Source organism: Protomyctophum parallelum (genome assembly GCF_964188405.1).
Source record: "Protomyctophum parallelum genome assembly, chromosome: 21".
NCBI lineage: Eukaryota > Metazoa > Chordata > Actinopteri > Myctophiformes > Myctophidae > Protomyctophum > Protomyctophum parallelum.
This window is the reverse complement of record NC_139713.1, coordinates 5623247-5644750: the sequence shown is the minus strand read 5'-3', so window position 1 is coordinate 5644750 and position 21504 is coordinate 5623247. Positions and strand designations below refer to the sequence as shown.

The 21504-nt window shown below is 38.5% G+C and overlaps 1 protein-coding gene across 1 annotated transcript in view; it reads right to left on the bottom strand.

The window, feature by feature from the left end:
• The window catches only part of cUnh2orf42 (chromosome Un C2orf42 homolog), a gene marked incomplete at both ends in the record, with an annotated part of 40498 nt that overhangs the window by 17082 nt on the left and 1912 nt on the right, over window positions 1-21504 (bottom strand). Inside the window, 4 exons of the mRNA XM_083792964.1 lie at window positions 11203-11487; window positions 17740-18019; window positions 19395-19533; window positions 20306-20493. Coding sequence (XP_083649090.1) covers window positions 11203-11487; window positions 17740-18019; window positions 19395-19533; window positions 20306-20493 — 892 coding nt within the window. The remainder of the gene's footprint in view (window positions 1-11202; window positions 11488-17739; window positions 18020-19394; window positions 19534-20305; window positions 20494-21504) is intronic.

Here is a 21504-nt window from a genome sequence, read left to right as displayed (position 1 = left end):
TTGAATGGGTTTATTTTAGTTTTAGTCAGAGTCTCTTGAATGGGTTTATTTTAGTTTTAGTCATAGTCTCTTGAATAGGTTTATTTTAGTTTTAGTCATAGTCTCTTGAATGGGTTTATTTTAGTTTTAGTCATAGTCTCTTGAATGGGGTTATTTTAGTTTTAGTCAGAGTCTCTTGAATGGGTTTATTTTAGTTTTAGTCAGAGTCTCTTGAATGGGTTTATTTTAGTTTTAGTCAGAGTCTCTTGAATGGGTTTATTTTAGTTTTAGTCAGAGTCTCTTGAATGGGTTTATTTTAGTTTTAGTCAGAGTCTCTTGAATAGGTTTATTTTAGTTTTAGTCAGAGTCTCTTGAATGGGTTTATTTTAGTTTTAGTCAGAGTCTCTTGAATGGGTTTATTTTAGTTTTAGTCATAGTCTCTTGAATAGGTTTATTTTAGTTTTAGTCATAGTCTCTTGAATGGGTTTATTTTAGTTTTAGTCATAGTCTCTTGAATGGGGTTATTTTAGTTTTAGTCAGAGTCTCTTGAATGGGTTTATTTTAGTTTTAGTCAGAGTCTCTTGAATGGGTTTATTTTAGTTTTAGTCAGAGTCTCTTGAATGGGTTTATTTTAGTTTTAGTCAGAGTCTCTTGAATGGGTTTATTTTAGTTTTAGTCAGAGTCTCTTGAATAGGTTTATTTTAGTTTTAGTCAGAGTCTCTTGAATAGGTTTATTTTAGTTTTAGTCAGAGTCTCTTGAATAGGTTTATTTTAGTTTTAGTCAGAGTCTCTTGAATGGGTTTATTTTAGTTTTAGTCATAGTCTCTTGAATGGGTTTATTTTAGTTTTAGTCATAGTCTCTTGAATGGGTTTATTTTAGTTTTAGTCAGAGTCTCTTGAATGGGTTTATTTTAGTTTTAGTCATAGTCTCTTGAATGGGTTTATTTTAGTTTTAGTCAGAGTCTCTTGAATGGGTTTATTTTAGTTTTAGTCAGAGTCTCTTGAATGGGTTTATTTTAGTTTTAGTCAGAGTCTCTTGAATGGGTTTATTTTAGTTTTAGTCAGAGTCTCTTGAATGGGTTTATTTTAGTTTTAGTCATAGTCTCTTGAATAGGTTTATTTTAGTTTTAGTCATAGTCTCTTGAATGGGTTTATTTTAGTTTTAGTCATAGTCTCTTGAATGGGTTTATTTTAGTTTTAGTCAGAGTCTCTTGAATGGGTTTATTTTAGTTTTAGTCAGAGTCTCTTGAATGGGTTTATTTTAGTTTTAGTCAGAGTCTCTTGAATAGGTTTATTTTAGTTTTAGTCAGAGTCTCTTGAATGGGTTTATTTTAGTTTTAGTCAGAGTCTCTTGAATGGGTTTATTTTAGTTTTAGTCATAGTCTCTTGAATGGGGTTATTTTAGTTTTAGTCAGAGTCTCTTGAATGGGTTTATTTTAGTTTTAGTCAGAGTCTCTTGAATGGGTTTATTTTAGTTTTAGTCAGAGTCTCTTGAATGGGTTTATTTTAGTTTTAGTCAGAGTCTCTTGAATAGGTTTATTTTAGTTTTAGTCAGAGTCTCTTGAATAGGTTTATTTTAGTTTTAGTCAGAGTCTCTTGAATAGGTTTATTTTAGTTTTAGTCAGAGTCTCTTGAATGGGTTTATTTTAGTTTTAGTCATAGTCTCTTGAATGGGTTTATTTTAGTTTTAGTCAGAGTCTCTTGAATGGGTTTATTTTAGTTTTAGTCATAGTCTCTTGAATGGGTTTATTTTAGTTTTAGTCATAGTCTCTTGAATGGGTTTATTTTAGTTTTAGTCAGAGTCTCTTGAATGGGTTTATTTTAGTTTTAGTCATAGTCTCTTGAATGGGTTTATTTTAGTTTTAGTCAGAGTCTCTTGAATGGGTTTATTTTAGTTTTAGTCAGAGTCTCTTGAATGGGTTTATTTTAGTTTTAGTCAGAGTCTCTTGAATGGGTTTATTTTAGTTTTAGTCAGAGTCTCTTGAATGGGTTTATTTTAGTTTTAGTCAGAGTCTCTTGAATAGGTTTATTTTAGTTTTAGTCATAGTCTCTTGAATGGGTTTATTTTAGTTTTAGTCATAGTCTCTTGAATGGGTTTATTTTAGTTTTAGTCAGAGTCTCTTGAATGGGTTTATTTTAGTTTTAGTCAGAGTCTCTTGAATGGGTTTATTTTAGTTTTAGTCATAGTCTCTTGAATGGGTTTATTTTAGTTTTAGTCAGAGTCTCTTGAATGGGTTTAATTTAGTTTTAGTCAGAGTCTCTTGAATAGGTTTATTTTAGTTTCAGTCATAGTCTCTTGAATGGGTTTATTTTAGTTTCAGTCAGAGTCTCTTGAATAGGTTTATTTTAGTTTTAGTCATAGTCTCTTGAATGGGTTTATTTTAGTTTCAGTCAGAGTCTCTTGAATAGGTTTATTTTAGTTTCAGTCATAGTCTCTTGAATAGTTCAAATTTAGTTTGTTTTTTCTCCGTCACATTTTAGTCACCCTATGGAGATGTTTTTGTGTTCTAGTCTAGTTTTAGTCGACTAAAACATAAGATTTTAGTCGACTAAAATCTACAGTTGGATTTAGTCATGACTAAATCCCCCGACGAGGAGGAGGAGGAGGAGGTCTCCAGGGCAGGCCGGGAGCTTTTGTCCGTTTATGAGGCATTTCAGACCGGTCTGAAGTGAGTGGTACTGTACTGTACTGTACTGTACTGTACTGTACTGTACCGTACCGTACCGTACCGTACCGTACCGTACCGTACCGTACTGTACTGTACTGTACTGTACTGTACGTGTGTGTATGTGTCCGTGCTGCAACATCTAAAGTGGCCAGTAGAAAGCACACACACACACACACGACAACATCTCCCCTGTCTCTCCCTTGACTCTGACAGTAAGACTCTTTCTCAACAATGCCACAAAGCCAACTTCTCTATTCCTCTCTCTCTCTCACCGACATGTCTTCATCAGTAATGCCACTATACCAACTTCTCTATTCTCTCTCTCTCTCACACAAGACACTATAAAGGTCATTGACCCTTTCAGTTCAACCAGGCCTTTCTGAAGGGTTCTATCTGGTGCAGAGCTGTGCTTCAGAGGGTCACCACGTATACAAACTACCCTGACCGCGACCTTGTCCTCCATGTTGACCCTGACCTTGACCCTGGCCCCGACAGCCTACAGTCGAATACATTGTCTTAGTATAAAAGTGTGAAAAGACTCTTCAAAGACACTTCAGTACAATTAAAACAGCCTTTCTTTGATCATTTCATCATGAGAATGAAACAATAGAAGGAAGAATAATTTAGGAATGCTTAAACATTCTGCTGATAAATAGCCTTCCTGCCCTGCAGGTTCAAATCACTCTGTTCAAATCACTACTGCTAATAATATTAATAATAATATTAATAATAATACAATAATTTAAGTAACACATCTATCGTTCTTACGCAATAGCATCACAGGGCCTCTCTTGTCAATGCTTTATGGGATGTGTTTAATGGAATTAGCTTTTATTCACATTATGCCTTAATGTATACAATAATAGTGAAAATGTGTCTGATGTTTACATTCAGGATTTAAGAAGAATTTCTTCAAAGCTGTTGCAGCGTGTGTGGGGCTGCTCCTATTGGCTGGCATCATTGTCCTGGTCATACTCAGTGAGTAGCATTTTATAAACACTACTGTATCTTTACGTCTCATATTTGAGTCAGGAATAGTTTGATTGATTGATTGATTGAATACTTTATTAACAGTTCGCCAAAAAGAGCACAGGAAAGTACAGTTCAATACAAAGTCTGATATTTGAGGATTTGGTGCGTGTGTGTGTGGGTGCGTGCGTGCATGCGTGTGTGCGTGTGTGTTCGTGGATGAATGTGTGTGTGTGTGTGTGTGTGCGTGTGTGCGTGCATGGATTTCTTATTTTTTATTTTTTTTTAACCTTTATTTAACCAGTAAAAACCACATTGAGACTGTCTCTTTTACAAGTGTGAACTGGCCAAGACAAGAGGAGAAATAAGTGACACAGCTCTGCCAGTAACAAAAAAAATACAGAACATTTTGTTGGAGGCACGATGTAGCGTAACCACTAACCAAGCATTTGATCTGAGGTTGAGAGAGTTCTGGACAAATGTAGAACCAATGTAACGTGGGAGGTTACCAAGAATGGCTTTATAACTGAGAATATACCAATGTAGAAACCTGCGAGACGTTAAGGAATACCAACCCACGAGGGCGTACAGAGTACAGTGATGAGTCCTATAGGGGGAGTTGGTTATGAACCTCAATGCAGCATGAAACAGGGGGTCGAGTCCTACAGGGGGAGTTGGTTATGAACCTCAATGCAGCATGAAACAGGGGGTCGAGTCCTATAGGGGGAGTTGAAACATGAAAGGGGTCGAGTTTGCTCAGAGTTGAGGAACTAGCAAAGCGGTAGACAGTATCGCCATCAAGCTGCAACAGGAAGAGGCGTGTAACCAGCTTTTTGCGATAAGCATTAGAAAAGCAGAACTTCATTCTGTAGATGAGGAGGATGAATGTGTGTGTGTGTGTGTGTGTGTGTGTGTGTGTGTGTGTGTGTGTGTGTGTGTGTGTGTGTGTGTGTGTGTGTGTGTGTGTGTGTGTGTCTGTGTGTGTGTGTGTGTGTGTGTGTGTGTGCAATAAGTCACAATATGACCTTTAGGAGCATTGACGCATGCAGAGCATATACAGCCAACATTAGAGACATTTTGTCATGAACAGGTATCCACCAACACCAAAATGAATGACTGCAGTGTGGACCTTTAGGACCTGGTCCTGTCTGCTAACTGTCTGTCCCTGTGGACACATAGTGGACTTAATGGCTTTACAATGACAAACGCTACATAACAGATCTGTCTGTCCCTGTGGACACATAGTGGACTTAATGGCTTTACAATGACAAACGCTACATAACAGATTGACTGTCTGTCCATGTGGACACTAGTGGACTTAACCCTAAAAGACCTGGATATATTTCTACTTGCAAAAAAGAGATTTCAATCTTACTACTACTTTCTACTACTAGGACTTTGCAGAGGACATTATGTAAAAAAAAAAAAAAAAAAAAAGTTTAGTGCAAATGTTATGCACATTTACAATGACAAACGCTACATGGCAGATTCACTAAGTCTGTCCATGTGGACACATACTGTAGATAGATACTTTACAATAACAAACGCTACATGGCAGATTCAAACTCCTAGAACTTCAACCCCTGTAGCAACCAGACAACTCTCTTTGTCTCATTGTCAAATGCAGACTTAAGATCACAATAAAGCTGGATGTAATACTAATCAGTTTGTTGATTATCCTTCTTGCAGATTTGGACCTGACTAAACAGAGAGACCAGTGGAAGACCAGTTTTGATGAGTTCCAGACCAGACTTAACAACATGACTGACCAGAGAAACCAGTTGCAGACCAATTTTGACCAGTTACTGACCAGACTTAACGACATGACTGACAAACCAGATGACCTGAAGATACGTTGTGGTCAGTGAGACAATGTTTTTTATTCATTCTAATATCATGTAGAATGTAGATCATCATTTGTCATTCATCTGAGCACATGAAAACAGTGTCTAACATTATATTTTGTTGTTAGAATCACGTGGATTTACATTTGGTGATGGTGTGTGTTACTACATCTCTACTGGGTCTAAGACCTGGGAGGACAGCAGAGCAGACTGTACAGCCAGACAATCTAACCTGATGACCATAAAGAGCAAAGAGAAGCAGGTGCAGTGTGTGTGTGTGTGTGTGTGTGTGTGTGTGTGTGTGTGTGTGTGTGTGTGTGTGTGTGTGTGTGTGTGTGTGTGTGTGTGTGTGTGTGTGTGTGTGTGTGTGTGTGTGTGTGTGTGTGCGTGTGCATGTGTGTTTGTGCGCGTGTGCGTGCGTGCATTAGTGCATGCTGTAACCTACTCCATCTAGTTGAGACACACATCTAGTATTGTACAGATTGTACTTCAGTAACCAGCTGATTGTCTGTCCAGGACTTTGTTGTCAGATTCGGTGGCGCATCCAGACTCCAAGTTGTGTGGTTTGGACTGACCGACAGCAAGACAGAAGGAGAGTGGAAGTGGGTGGATGGAACACCACTGACCACAACGTAAGACTTTACCTTCATTATTCTACTGAGGCCCATTCTAAATACTGACCTAAGTTTTCTGAAAAACAAATATTTATATAGCAGCATCACATTTTCTTATTTCTTTAATACTGTACATACTGTACATACTGTACAGAACCCCAAACTACATTTCACATTATTTCATCTTCATATTTATTTCTAAATGGAATCCAAGGCTATAATACAACAGTTACTCTGTATCCGTTGTCTATTTCATTGTCCAGTTCATTTGTACGTAACTATATAATCATTATATATATTTTATCTGAATGTTTAGTTTTTTTTTCCAAATTATATGACATTATATTATAATGTAATATAATTTGAAGTCATGATTAAAAAAACCTAAACATTCAGATAAAATCCTTGTTGTGAAGGTATTGTAATGTATTAATGTTTCTACTTCTACAGGTACTGGTGGCCTGGTGAGCCTAATGGTGGTGAAAGAGAAAGCTGTGCTGGGTTTTATTCTAATGGGGAATGGTGCGACTATCCATGTGGGGAATATTGGTATTGGATTTGTGAAATAGTTTTCTAGAGTTATGCATTAACTAGTAATAGTTATGTGTATGTGCAGCACCTGATTAACCCTTTGTGGTGCCTGGAGCTACCACCCCTAGGGGGGGGGGGGGGGTCTTTTTTTCTGAGTACACCAAATAGACAATGAGCTTGTAGATCTGCTATTTTGGGAAATATTCCCCCCATAATAGTCATGCTGGGGTTCAAGAGGATAATTCATATTTCCATTATTCATCATAATGTAATGTAACATGTAATCAATGAATAACAGCCATCTGTTTAATTTTAACACCACAGACAGATAGATCAATAAAGTGTTTGTGAGGAAACTGGGTTTGGTCCAAATCAGTTTGTTAAAGGACCACTTCACCACTTTGCAACCTATCTTCATATAATAGGTCCTCACTAATAATTCTCAAAGATGTTTGCCTTGTTTATTGGTTTTCGTAAAATCTACAATAAATATTGTATTTTTACTTTATTGTGCTTCTGTTTTCCTGTTTGTTTTAACTTGTTGATTGTTCTGTGCTCACTGTTCAGCACCTCGTAACTTTATTTTGAAAGGTGCTTAATTACTTACTTACTTAAAGATGGAGAACCATGATTTTTTCCACACTTAAACATGACCATCAGGTGTATTTAGGTGTATATGAGGTATAATGTTTTCAAAAAAGTGTACAGTATTTAGAGCAGAGAAGCATTGTTCTAGGTTTACGTTACAACACGTAGACTGGATGTGAATGATAATATTGTATATTGTACTTAATATTTTAACAATAGAATATCATTTTAATATGGTTTAATACTTTAACAAAAGAAAAGCTGAAGAAATATGGCTGTTTTAAGGCAGCATAGTCTTCACCCTCCATTTTCCCCCAACTCTGGAAGTGTCATAACATTGTTTTATTACCAGAACAATGCATCTTGGGAAACATATTGCCTGTTGCCCAAAATTACTGTTGCCCTGTGTCTCAACATGTTGCCCATTGATGTTGATGTTGTCAGTTGATATTGAGGGAAAAAATTGATAGTGTATCAGGGCCTTAAGACTCCTTCTCAATAAGGCCACTAGGCCAACTTCTCTATTCTACTTCTCAACAATGCCACTATACCAACTTCTCTATTCTCTCTCTCTCTCTCTCTCTCTCTCTCTCTCTCTCTCTCTCTCTCACACAAGACACTATAAAGGTCATTGACCCTTTCAGTTCAACCAGGCCTTTCTGAAGGGTTCTATCTGGTGCAGAGCTGTGCTTCAGAGGGTCACCACTTATACAAACTACCCTGATTGACCCCGAGCTTGACCTAGAGTCCTAGACCCTGACCCCAACAGCCTACAGTCCAATAAATTGTCTTAGTATAAAAGTGTGAAAAGAGACTCTTCAAATAATTTAATACAATTAAAACAGCCTTTCTTTCACATCATGAAACAATACAAGGAAGAATCATTTAGGAATGCTTAAAACATTCTGCTGAGAAAAAACGATGTTATAGTCACTCGATCAACACCTGCCCAAGTTTGTGTTGTGGTTGTGCATGCATGTCTTTGGTGTGAACTTCCTCAGCAATGATGCAGAGGAAATTAACACAGGAAGCAGTGCAATTTTACCACATCCGTTCTCTCAAAGAGTCCATCTTCAAACGTCCTCTCTTGTGACTTCTGTCACATCAAGCCGTGCAAGGAGAGCAGTCTGACAACCCACTACGATATCTGAAGACGTGTACACCTCAACTAGTAATAGTTATGTGTATGTGCAGCACCTGATTAACCCTTTGTGGTGCCTGGAGCTAACACCCATCGGGGGGGGGGGGGGGGGGGGGGGGGGGGCTTTTTTACTGAGTACACCAAATACACAATGAGCTTGTAGATCTGCTATTTTGGGAAATATTCCCCCCATAATAACAGTCATGCTGGGGTTCAAGAGGATAATTCATATTTCCATTATTCATCATAATGTAATGTAACATGTAATCAATGAATAACAGCCATCTGTTTCATTTTAACACCACAGACTGATAGATCAATAAAGTGTTTGTGAGGAAAATGGGTTTGGTCCAAATCAGTTTGTTAAAGGACCACTTCACCATTTTGCAACCTATTTTCATATAATAGGTCCTCACTAATAATTCTCAAAGATTCTCAAAGATGTTTGCCTTGTTTATTGGTGTTGTTACATTTACAATAAATATTGTATTTTTACTTTATTGTGCTTCTGTTTTCCTGTTTGTTTTAACTTGTTGATTGTTCTGTGCTCACTGTTCAGCACCTTGTAACTTTATTTTGAAAGGTGCTTAATTACTTACTTACTTAAAGATGGAGAACCATGATTATTTTCCACACTTAAACATGACCATCAGGTGTATTTAGGTGTATATGAGGTATAATTTTTTTCAAAAAAAGTGTACAGTATTTGTTAAAATGATGGTTTTATGTGGACACACCCACCAGTTCATTAGGTATGCGTGAGTTTAACCGTAGCGCCACCCACCTAATCCAGTCCCTCCGCCTCCTCCTTTAAGACCACCCACTTGTCCTAGTCCCTCCCCCTCCTTATAAAAAGGACAGCCCATGGCTCTGCCCTTTTGTTTACAAAATGACAAATTGGTGTCTGTAATGTAACAAAAACTCATGTTTTTGTGAATGTTAGAAGTGAACACTTCCCATATTTCTGAGATATCGTATAAGCACCATTATGCACTTATACTGCCACCATCCATGTATAGGCATATAACACCACGCATCCATACCATATCAGATCTGGTTTTTTTCAGATTTTTTATAATCATTTATTTATTTCCTCCAATTATATTGACCCTATTGTATTGTCACAATCAGCTCAGCTCATGAATAATTTGCCAATATATTGTAGGCTATTGATTTCCTCCAGCTAAGCACCCTGGGGCCCTTTCTGAAACCAGTCCCTTGACTTGAAGTGCTCTCGGGAGGTTCCCTCGTCAGGAAGTGCCCCTCCAGCTGAATCAAGTTCCCTTGATTAGGGTGCTGGGTATAAAAAACTGTTTGGAAATACACTCGCCTTCCTTGTGAAGAAACAGGAAACAGACACTATTCGTTGCCATGGTTACCATCATGCAATTGTGTTACCTGTTATTTTGTTTGTACAGTTATATTGCATTGCATCGTGTATGTCTGTGTGACATGTGGATTTCATTAATATGGAAAAAGGAAATACAGCATGACTGTCAAAAATGACATCCATGGTGTTTATAAATCATTGTGTTAAAAGTTGTTTTGTTTGTGTGGTTTCATTTATAGTTTTTCACGGTGGGGTAAATAAAGAGCCCTTGTAAACATCAGTTGGAGGCGTTGTCTATTCTGCATCAGATGAAGATTGTTTAGGAGGAGTTTATTTATAATTTATTTGTGGTAGTACTTCCATTTGTAGGTCGCGGTTTCCATGCGGACAGAAAGCAGGGCTGCACAAGGCAATAGACTAGAGTCTAGATCGGCACAGACTCGCTCTTGAGGGCTTTATAAGCCACTTCCACTCAAGGCTGCTTGGTTTCGGACAACACTTAATATGGTGCAGCCTCGCGTGAACTCGCATATCGAGGGCAAGTGTGTAGGGCGAGTGGCTGGTTTCAGAAAGGGGGTGGCATTAAAATTGTCCTTAACTGACTGCATTGAGTTTCAGCAAAAGTCGCCAGATTTAAAGAAACAAGCGGCCAGGTCCACAAAAATAAGTCACAGAATATAATTGCCTTGAATATTTATGAAAACGTTTCAACAACACCAATCCTTTTAACAACATATTAATCTGAGGGTCCTTCACATGAACCATTGGTCAAGTCCAACCACATCTCCCCTGAAAGTTACTTATATGAAAACAAGCCCAAGTCGCTTGTAATAGCCAGACATGGCAACATGACTTCCAGCGCGACACAACAGATACTTCTAATTCTTGACTTTACAGCCTCGTATAAGTATTAGGACCTACATACATATTGACTACAACAGCCAACAAGAATGCACATGCACTGTGACACTACACTCTGTATCAAAGCCCGACCACTGTGATTATAAAAGAAACAACCTACTCCTTGAGAACAACAAGAGCAAACTATACAACAGAGCAGGTAGGCTGCCTATAAGGCTGGTTTGTTGTGGTTTCCTTGATTAATCCTGAGGAAGTTGCTTCGCCCTGCGGGGGCTCACCGATTCAGAATTGATTCGCTTTTTGTTTGTGTACACCAAATACACGACCCGATTGTAGAGCTTGTAGATCTGCTATTATTGGCAAATGCCCCCGCCCACAACGCGAATAATATGCGAATAATACACGAATAATACGCGTATACACGAATAATACACCAATATCACTCTGGATTAACCCATTTTGGGGGCGGGAACCCCTTTTGGTGCATCATGTTATGCTTTAGCTATTGAAAAATAGCAGATCTACAAGCTCGTGGCGCGCTACGAGCTTGTAGGTCCGCTATTTTTGAAAAGTCGAAGAACGACTGACACAGAAACATGGACGTAGAAGACATTTTTAGAATCTGATCTCTCTCAGGTCAGAATGGATCAGGAGCATCTGCCATTGTAAATGGTACCTGACAGGTGCAGTGGAAGCCGGCCTGCTGAATGCGCGTCAGCTCTGGGCCCTTGTTGTTGACCTCCTCCTGGCCTGCCCTGGAGACCTCCTCCTCCTCCTCCTCGTCGGGCGGCGTCTCGGCGCCGCGGCCCCCCCGCCCCGTGGTGACGTGCAGGAGGCCCAGCGGGTGGTCCGGGTCGGCGTGGCACTTGACCACCAGCGTGTCCTTGTGGACCCGCTGGACCAGCGGTCCCGACGACTCGGTGGCCAGTCTCCACAGCTCCGCGCGCGTCTCCAGAGACACCTTAGAGAGACAACAACACCTTGACCCCATTAGACCATTCTGACCTGAGATCAGATTCATACGAGGTTTCCACTGGGACACACACACTGGTCTGATGAACCCATTCTGACCTGAGATCAGATTCTAAAAAAATGTCAGTCGTTCTTCGATTTTTCAAAAATAGCAGACCTACAAGCTCGTAGCGCGCCACTCGGTGGCGCGCTATGAGCTTGTAGATCTGCTATTTTTCAATAGCTAAAGCATAACATGATGCGAACACCAAAATGGGTTCCCGTTCAGAATGGGTTAAACCACAGCTCCGCACGCGTCTCCATAGACACCTGGAGAGACAACAACACCTTGACCCAATTAGACCACAGCGACAGCCACGCGTCGTGGTGCTTGTAGATCGGCTATTTTCAGCAAGTGAAGAAAAGAAAATCAGTCATGACTAAATCAAACTGTAGAATTTAGTCGACTAAAATTTAATGTTTTAGTCGACTAAAACTAGACTAGAACACAAAAACATCCCCATAGGGTGACTAAAATAGGACAAAAAAAAAAAAACTAAATTAGAACTATTCAAGAGACTATGACTGAATTAAGCAATAAGCCACGAGAGGTCTCAGGTTACCGGGTATTTTACACTGGCTGGGGGCGTAGGCAGACCCGACGCGCAGCGGAGGGTCTTCTACCCTCCTAGGGTTGTGTTTGTAACCGTTCTAAAACGGTTACAAACACATAGCAATATTAACCTAATAAAACGATTCAATTCACAAAAGTAGCTACGCTTTGCGCCACCAGAGCGAGCGAGCCAGAGCCACAACACTTCCTTGTTGTGCTCGGCAAGTAGCCTATGTGACGGGAGAATAGCGCTTGATGTCTTTTTACGGGGCTGCCTGGAGCCACACATTCACAGTCATATGAGCCGGGCGGTGCTTATAGACGCCCGCACGGCATTGGGTTTGCAAAGCAATCAAGCGCTCCCCTTCCCCAGTTCAGCTACAAGGCAGGATGATACAAAGTGATTGAAGGAGTGGGTTATCGGTGAAACTTACACCGGTCACGTGACGGTATAACCAGCCAATTAGAATGAAGTATTGGGACTACCCGTTTTAGAAACTAAAATAAACCCATTCAAGAGACTCTGACTAAAACTAAAATAAACCCATTCAAGAGACTCTGACTAAAACTAAAATAAACCCATTCAAGAGACTATGACTAAAACTAAAATAAACCCATTCAAGAGACTATGACTAAAACTAAAATAAACCCATTCAAGAGACTATGACTAAAACTAAAATAAACCCATTCAAGAGACTATGACTGAAACTAAAATAAACCCATTCAAGAGACTATGACTAAAACTAAAATAAACCCATTCAAGAGACTCTGACTAAAACTAAAATAAACCCATTCAAGAGACTATGACTAAAACTAAAATAAACCCATTCAAGAGACTATGACTAAAACTAAAATAAACCCATTCAAGAGACTGACTAAAACTAAAATAAACCCATTCAATAGACTATGACTAAAACTAAAATAAACCCATTCAAGAGACTATGACTAAAACTAAAATAAACCCATTCAAGAGACTCTGACTAAAACTAAAATAAACCCATTCAAGAGACTATGACTGAAACTAAAATAAACCTATTCAAGAGACTCTGACTAAAACTAAAATAAACCCATTCAAGAGACTCTGACTAAAACTAAAATAAACCCATTCAAGAGACTCTGACTAAAACTAAAATAAACCCATTCAAGAGACTCTGACTAAAACTAAAATAAACCCATTCAAGAGACTCTGACTGAAACTAAAATAAACCCATTCAAGAGACTATGACTGAAACTAAAATAAACCCATTCAAGAGACTCTGACTAAAACTAAAATAAACCCATTCAAGAGACTCTGACTAAAACTAAAATAAACCCATTCAAGAGACTCTGACTAAAACTAAAATAAACCCATTCAAGAGACTATGACTAAAACTAAAATAAACCCATTCAAGAGACTATGACTAAAACTAAAATAAACCCATTCAAGAGACTGACTAAAACTAAAATAAACCCATTCAAGAGACTATGACTAAAACTAAAATAAACCCATTCAAGAGACTATGACTAAAACTAAAATAAACCCATTCAAGAGACTATGAGACTCTGACTAAAACTAAAATAAACCCATTCAAGAGACTATGACTAAACCTAAAATAAACCTATTCAAAAGACTCTGACTAAAACTAAAATAAAGCCATTCAAGAGACTATGACTAAAACTAAAATAAACCCATTCAAGAGACTATGAGACTCTGACTAAAACTAAAATAAACCCATTCAAGAGACTATGACTAAAACTAAAATAAACCCATTCAAGAGACTCTGACTAAAACTAAAATAAAGCCATTCAAGAGACTATGACTAAAACTAAAATAACCCCATTCAAGAGACTATGACTGAAACTAAAATAAACCCATTCAAGAGACTCTGACTAAAACTAAAATAAACCCATTCAAGAGACTCTGACTAAAACTAAAATAAACCCATTCAAGAGACTCTGACTAAAACTAAAATAAACCCATTCAAGAGACTCTGACTAAAACTAAAATAAACCCATTCAAGAGACTCTGACTAAAACTAAAATAAACCCATTCAAGAGACTCTGACTAAAACTAAAATAAACCCATTCAAGAGACTCTGACTGAAACTAAAATAAACCCATTCAAGAGACTATGACTGAAACTAAAATAAACCCATTCAAGAGACTATGACTAAAACTAAAATAAACCCATTCAAGAGACTATGACTAAAACTAAAATAAACCCATTCAAGAGACTCTGACTAAAACTAAAATAAACCCATTCAAGAGACTCTGACTGAAACTAAAATAAACCTATTCAAGAGACTATGACTGAAACTAAAATAAACCCATTCAAGAGACTCTGACTAAAACTAAAATAAACCCATTCAAGAGACTCTGACTAAAACTAAAATAAACCTATTCAAGAGACTATGACTGAAACTAAAATAAACCCATTCAAGAGACTATGACTAAAACTAAAATAAACCCATTCAAGAGACTATGACTGAAACTAAAATAAACCCATTCAAGAGACTATGACTAAAACTAAAATAAACCCATTCAAGAGACTCTGACTAAAACTAAAATAAACCTATTCAAGAGACTATGACTAAAACTAAAATAAACCCATTCAAGAGACTATGACTAAAACTAAAATAAACCCATTCAAGAGACTATGACTAAAACTAAAATAAACCCATTCAAGAGACTATGACTGAAACTAAAATAAACCCATTCAAGAGACTATGACTAAAACTAAAATAAACCCATTCAAGAGACTATGACTGAAACTAAAATAAACCCATTCAAGAGACTCTGACTAAAACTAAAATAAACCCATTCAAGAGACTCTGACTAAAACTAAAATAAACCCATTCAAGAGACTCTGACTAAAACTAAAATAAACCCATTCAAGAGACTCTGACTAAAACTAAAATAAACCCATTCAAGAGACTCTGACTAAAACTAAAATAAACCCATTCAAGAGACTCTGACTAAAACTAAAATAAACCCATTCAAGAGACTATGACTAAAACTAAAATAAACCCATTCAAGAGACTGACTAAAACTAAAATAAACCCATTCAATAGACTATGACTAAAACTAAAATAAACCCATTCAAGAGACTATGACTAAAACTAAAATAAACCCATTCAAGAGACTCTGACTAAAACTAAAATAAACCCATTCAAGAGACTATGACTGAAACTAAAATAAACCTATTCAAGAGACTCTGACTAAAACTAAAATAAACCCATTCAAGAGACTATGACTGAAACTAAAATAAACCTATTCAAGAGACTCTGACTAAAACTAAAATAAACCCATTCAAGAGACTCTGACTAAAACTAAAATAAACCCATTCAAGAGACTATGACTGAAACTAAAATAAACCTATTCAAGAGACTATGACTGAAACTAAAATAAACCCATTCAAGAGACTCTGACTAAAACTAAAATAAACCCATTCAAGAGACTCTGACTAAAACTAAAATAAACCCATTCAAGAGACTCTGACTAAAACTAAAATAAACCCATTCAAGAGACTATGACTGAAACTAAAATAAACCCATTCAAGAGACTATGACTGAAACTAAAATAAACCCATTCAAGAGACTCTGACTAAAACTAAAATAAACCCATTCAAGAGACTCTGACTAAAACTAAAATAAACCCATTCAAGAGACTCTGACTAAAACTAAAATAAACCCATTCAAGAGACTATGACTAAAACTAAAATAAACCCATTCAAGAGACTATGACTAAAACTAAAATAAACCCATTCAAGAGACTGACTAAAACTAAAATAAACCCATTCAAGAGACTATGACTAAAACTAAAATAAACCCATTCAAGAGACTATGACTAAAACTAAAATAAACCCATTCAAGAGACTATGAGACTCTGACTAAAACTAAAATAAACCCATTCAAGAGACTATGACTAAACCTAAAATAAACCTATTCAAAAGACTCTGACTAAAACTAAAATAAAGCCATTCAAGAGACTATGACTAAAACTAAAATAAACCCATTCAAGAGACTATGAGACTCTGACTAAAACTAAAATAAACCCATTCAAGAGACTATGACTAAAACTAAAATAAACCCATTCAAGAGACTCTGACTAAAACTAAAATAAAGCCATTCAAGAGACTATGACTAAAACTAAAATAACCCCATTCAAGAGACTATGACTGAAACTAAAATAAACCCATTCAAGAGACTCTGACTAAAACTAAAATAAACCCATTCAAGAGACTCTGACTAAAACTAAAATAAACCCATTCAAGAGACTCTGACTAAAACTAAAATAAACCCATTCAAGAGACTCTGACTAAAACTAAAATAAACCCATTCAAGAGACTCTGACTAAAACTAAAATAAACCCATTCAAGAGACTCTGACTAAAACTAAAATAAACCCATTCAAGAGACTCTGACTGAAACTAAAATAAACCCATTCAAGAGACTATGACTGAAACTAAAATAAACCCATTCAAGAGACTATGACTAAAACTAAAATAAACCCATTCAAGAGACTATGACTAAAACTAAAATAAACCCATTCAAGAGACTCTGACTAAAACTAAAATAAACCCATTCAAGAGACTCTGACTGAAACTAAAATAAACCTATTCAAGAGACTATGACTGAAACTAAAATAAACCCATTCAAGAGACTCTGACTAAAACTAAAATAAACCCATTCAAGAGACTCTGACTAAAACTAAAATAAACCTATTCAAGAGACTATGACTGAAACTAAAATAAACCCATTCAAGAGACTATGACTAAAACTAAAATAAACCCATTCAAGAGACTATGACTGAAACTAAAATAAACCCATTCAAGAGACTATGACTAAAACTAAAATAAACCCATTCAAGAGACTCTGACTAAAACTAAAATAAACCTATTCAAGAGACTATGACTAAAACTAAAATAAACCCATTCAAGAGACTATGACTAAAACTAAAATAAACCCATTCAAGAGACTATGACTAAAACTAAAATAAACCCATTCAAGAGACTATGACTGAAACTAAAATAAACCCATTCAAGAGACTATGACTAAAACTAAAATAAACCCATTCAAGAGACTATGACTGAAACTAAAATAAACCCATTCAAGAGACTATGACTAAAACTAAAATAAACCCATTCAAGAGACTCTGACTAAAACTAAAATAAACCCATTCAAGAGACTCTGACTAAAACTAAAATAAACCCATTCAAGAGACTATGACTGAAACTAAAATAAACCCATTCAAGAGACTATGACTAAAACTAAAATAAACCCATTCAAGAGACTATGACTAAAACTAAAATAAACCCATTCAAGAGACTCTGACTAAAACTAAAATAAACCCATTCAAGAGACTCTGACTAAAACTAAAATAAACCCATTCAAGAGACTATGACTGAAACTAAAATAAACCCATTCAAGAGACTATGACTAAAACTAAAATAAACCCATTCAAGAGACTATGACTAAAACTAAAATAAACCCATTCAAGAGACTCTGACTAAAACTAAAATAAACCTATTCAAGAGACTATGACTGAAACTAAAATAAACCCATTCAAGAGACTATGACTAAAACTAAAATAAACCCATTCAAGAGACTATGACTAAAACTAAAATAACCCCATTCCAGAGACTCTGACTGAAACAAACTAGCGGGCTCACCTGCAGGGCGTCCAGCACGGAGCTCTTGACGCTCAGCGGCGTGGCGTGGCTCTGGCACTCCGTGGCGCGTCTGATGTGCGCGCAGACGCCGCCGTTGTCGTCTTTGTCCGGCGGCGAGGGGGCGTGGCCACGCGGCGGCCGCGAGGGGGCGCTGTGGCTCCGCGCGGCAGCGGGGGGGGTGGTGGTGGGCGGGGTGGAGGAGGCGTGGCTCCGCCCCCCACGCTGCGCCGAGTTCTGACCCTGTCGGCACGACGGCAGGAAGCAGCGGCCCAGGTTGATCCTGCAACGCACGAACGGGTCACATGGGGGGCGGGTTCTTTAAACACCTGAGGCCCCTCCCCTGAACTGCTATATGGTCCAATCACAGCTATAAGCATAACATGGGTTAGAGACAGGGGGCAGTCAGCCAGATATTTCGTGAAGCCTCATTTGAAATTGGTAGTTCATATAATGGCCTGTTGTGGCGCTGGACTGGACCCAAAAAGCCCCATAGCTCCATAGAGGCCCATGTATTTGGGCCCAACTTCACCTAGACTGTATTACCTTAATAAACATGGTCATGAATACTTTCTGCTTCCAGTCACTAGTTTAAAGTCTCATTTCTAATGCCATAATATTCTTTTTGGAAAATTATGGTCCCATTTATTAAAAAAATGACCATAAAGTCGCGTATGTTCTGAGGGGCGTGGCTACCGTTACAGTCTATGATCGCGCTTCCCCTCCCACTCGAGTCAAAATAAAAACCAACGGAGAAGAAGGGGGGAAGTCCCGCCTCGTTGTCTGGGCCAGCCAATGGCCAGCTGGTCCAAAACGGATCTAGAAAGATGGCGACTTACAGTGCATTAGAATGCAAGGGATTTCAGGCTTCATTTTACGTTCATGTTAGACCCGGGGAACGCTTTGTCCATATTTTTTACAGTCTATGGTTAGAGACAAAGCTCTCCACCAATAGTTTTCCTATGTGATAAAAACATTGCATTCGTAGGGATTATGGCGATGAGGATTATGAAGATTATGAAGATTTGTAGAGGGTTATGGCGATTCGTAGAGGATTATGGCGATTCGTAGAGGATTATGGCGATTCGTAGAGGGTTATGGCGATTCGTAGAGGATTATGGCGATTCGTAGAGGATTATGGCGATTCGTAGAGGATTATGGCGATTCGTAGAGGATTATGGCGATTCGTAGGGGATTATGGCGATTCGTAGGGGATTATGGGCGATTCGTAGGGGATTATGGGCGATTCGTAGAGGGTTATGGCGATTCGTAGAGGGTTATGGCGATTCGTAGAGGGTTATGGCGATTCGTAGAGGGTTATGGCGATTATTATTTTAACCCATTCTGAACGGGAACCCATTTTGGTGTCAGCATCATGTTATGCTTTAGCTATTGAAAAATAGCTGATCTACAAGCTCATAGCGCGCCACCGAGTGGCGCGCTACGAGCTTGTAGGTCTGCTATTTTTGAAAAATCGAAGAACGACATTTTTAGAATCTGATCTCAGGTCAGAATGGGTTAATCAGACCCAGTGTGTGTCCAGTGGAAACCTCGTATGAATCTGATCTCAGGTCAGAATGTGTTAAGGCAACAAAAAAATGCAACGTTTGGACCGACTAGGTCTTCATGGGGCCGGTATGAGTACTACGGCTATATACCTGGTCAGCAGCGTGGCTCCGTCCCCCGTGGCGATGGCGGTGTCAGTAGGAACCAGCTCCACGAAACCCATCTGGGGGCCAGAAGACCCTCGCCCCCCCCCCGCCTGCACCACGGAGTACACCTGGACCCCTCCTGGACCTGTGGTCACCAACACAACACGTCACTGAACCACACAGAACCAGTGTTGAAATTTCGTCGACTAAAACTAAGGCGAAAGATATTCGTCGACTACCTTTTTCCACTGACGAAAAGTAAATGGAAACTAAATGAAAACTAAGCTACGATGAAAAAAAACGACTGACAATTTCGTCAACAAATAAAAACGGGACTAAATGTTAGGAAGGGACTAGTGGACAAGAGATCCAGTATAAGTCATTTTACACTTTGGTTGCATGCTGAAAATAGTCGATGTATTCAATTCAATTCAATGATTTATTTGCCATGTCAACAAGTTGATAGGAATTTGTCTTGGTTCATACTCAACATATACAGACAACCATAGATACACAAACAAGAAGGACAGTACAATACAAAAACAAAAACCAGCAGCATAGGAAATTACATTCAGTTTTTTTTTTAAAGTGCTATATGCATGTACTATGAGTTCAGATGTCTAATGGCTACGGGGTAAGTGCTATCCCTGAAGCGACATGTAGAGCTCTGGATACTTCTATGTCTCCTGCCTGATGGGAGGAGATACAAGCTCACAACACACCGAGTGGCGCGCTACGAGCTTGTAGGTCTGCTATTTTTGAAAAATCGAAGAACGACTGACATTTTTTTAGAATCTGATCTCAGGTCAGAATGGGTTAATAATCAGACCAGTGTGTGTCCAGTGGAAAACCTCGTATGAATCTGATCTCAGGTAATTAATTTCGACGTCAGGCCTAAATGGGTTGACCGGGCTTACCGGCGCCGCTGTGGGCCTGTGTCTCCTGTCCTCCGTCGATCACCACCTTCACCACGTCTATGGCGCTCTTCCTGCTGGCCCCGCCCCCTCCCGCTGAGCGGCGGCGTCCGTCCCTGAGGACGACGCCGCACGCCTTGTTCTTACAGCTCAGCCCTCTGGTGCCGTTGTAGATGCCGCACTGGGGACACCTAGTGGTGGGAGGAGAATATGGCGGTGCAGATTTTTATTTTATTTTTCTTTTAGTTTAGTTTAGTTTATTTCGCACGATAAAAACAGTACGAAAAAAAAGGTAACATCAATAAAAGAGAAGTGTGTGTGTGTAGGTGAGAAAAGAAACCCTTATATGTGGTTCTCACCAAAGATAATATACAAATAGTAATATACAAATAGTAAGACAAAGTAACAAGTAAGACGCGCAAACGCGGGAAGCGAACGCAACTCGTAAATTGCAATAACAACAACTAGAATAAATTACGTACTTTTTTTTCTTCTTTTTAGTTAGTAATTTTTTAAAGTTTTCTACTGTGTGTGTGTGCGTGTGTGTGGTTGTGTGTGTGTGGTTGTGTGTGTGTGTGTGTGTGGTTGTGTGTGTGTGTGTGTGTGCTACAGCTGTGCCCTCTGGTGGCGGGCGGGTGGTGTCACAGCGGGACAGACACACACACACACACAGACATGATCTGCAGGGTCTCATAGTTAGTGCTCATTGCGTTCGCAATCAAACATAGGTATGGAAAATAACAAAAACAAAAACAACAAAAAATACATTATTTACACTGTAACACTGTATTGTGTGTGTGTGTGTGTGTGTGTGTGTGTGTGTGTGTGTGTGTGTGTGTGTGTGTGTGTGTGTGTCTGAGTCTGAGTATGTCTGAGTATGCACAATTAGGCTACATTACATTGGAATCAAGTGGAGAGGGTTGCGTCAAGAGGGCTGGCCCTCAATCTATGTTTAAAGTTACAGAGTGAAGATGAGGAGTTGGCGATAAAGTATGTGTGAATTCCAGAGTAAAGAACCTCTGACTTTTATGGAGAACTGGCTAAGAGTGGTACGGCTGAAGGGAGGATGGTCAATTCGATATTTCGTCAACAAATAAAAACTAGACTAAAATGTTAGGAAGGGACTAGTGGACAAGAGATCCAGTATGAGTCATTTTACAATTAGTTGCATGCTGAAAATAGCAGATCTACAAGCTCACTTG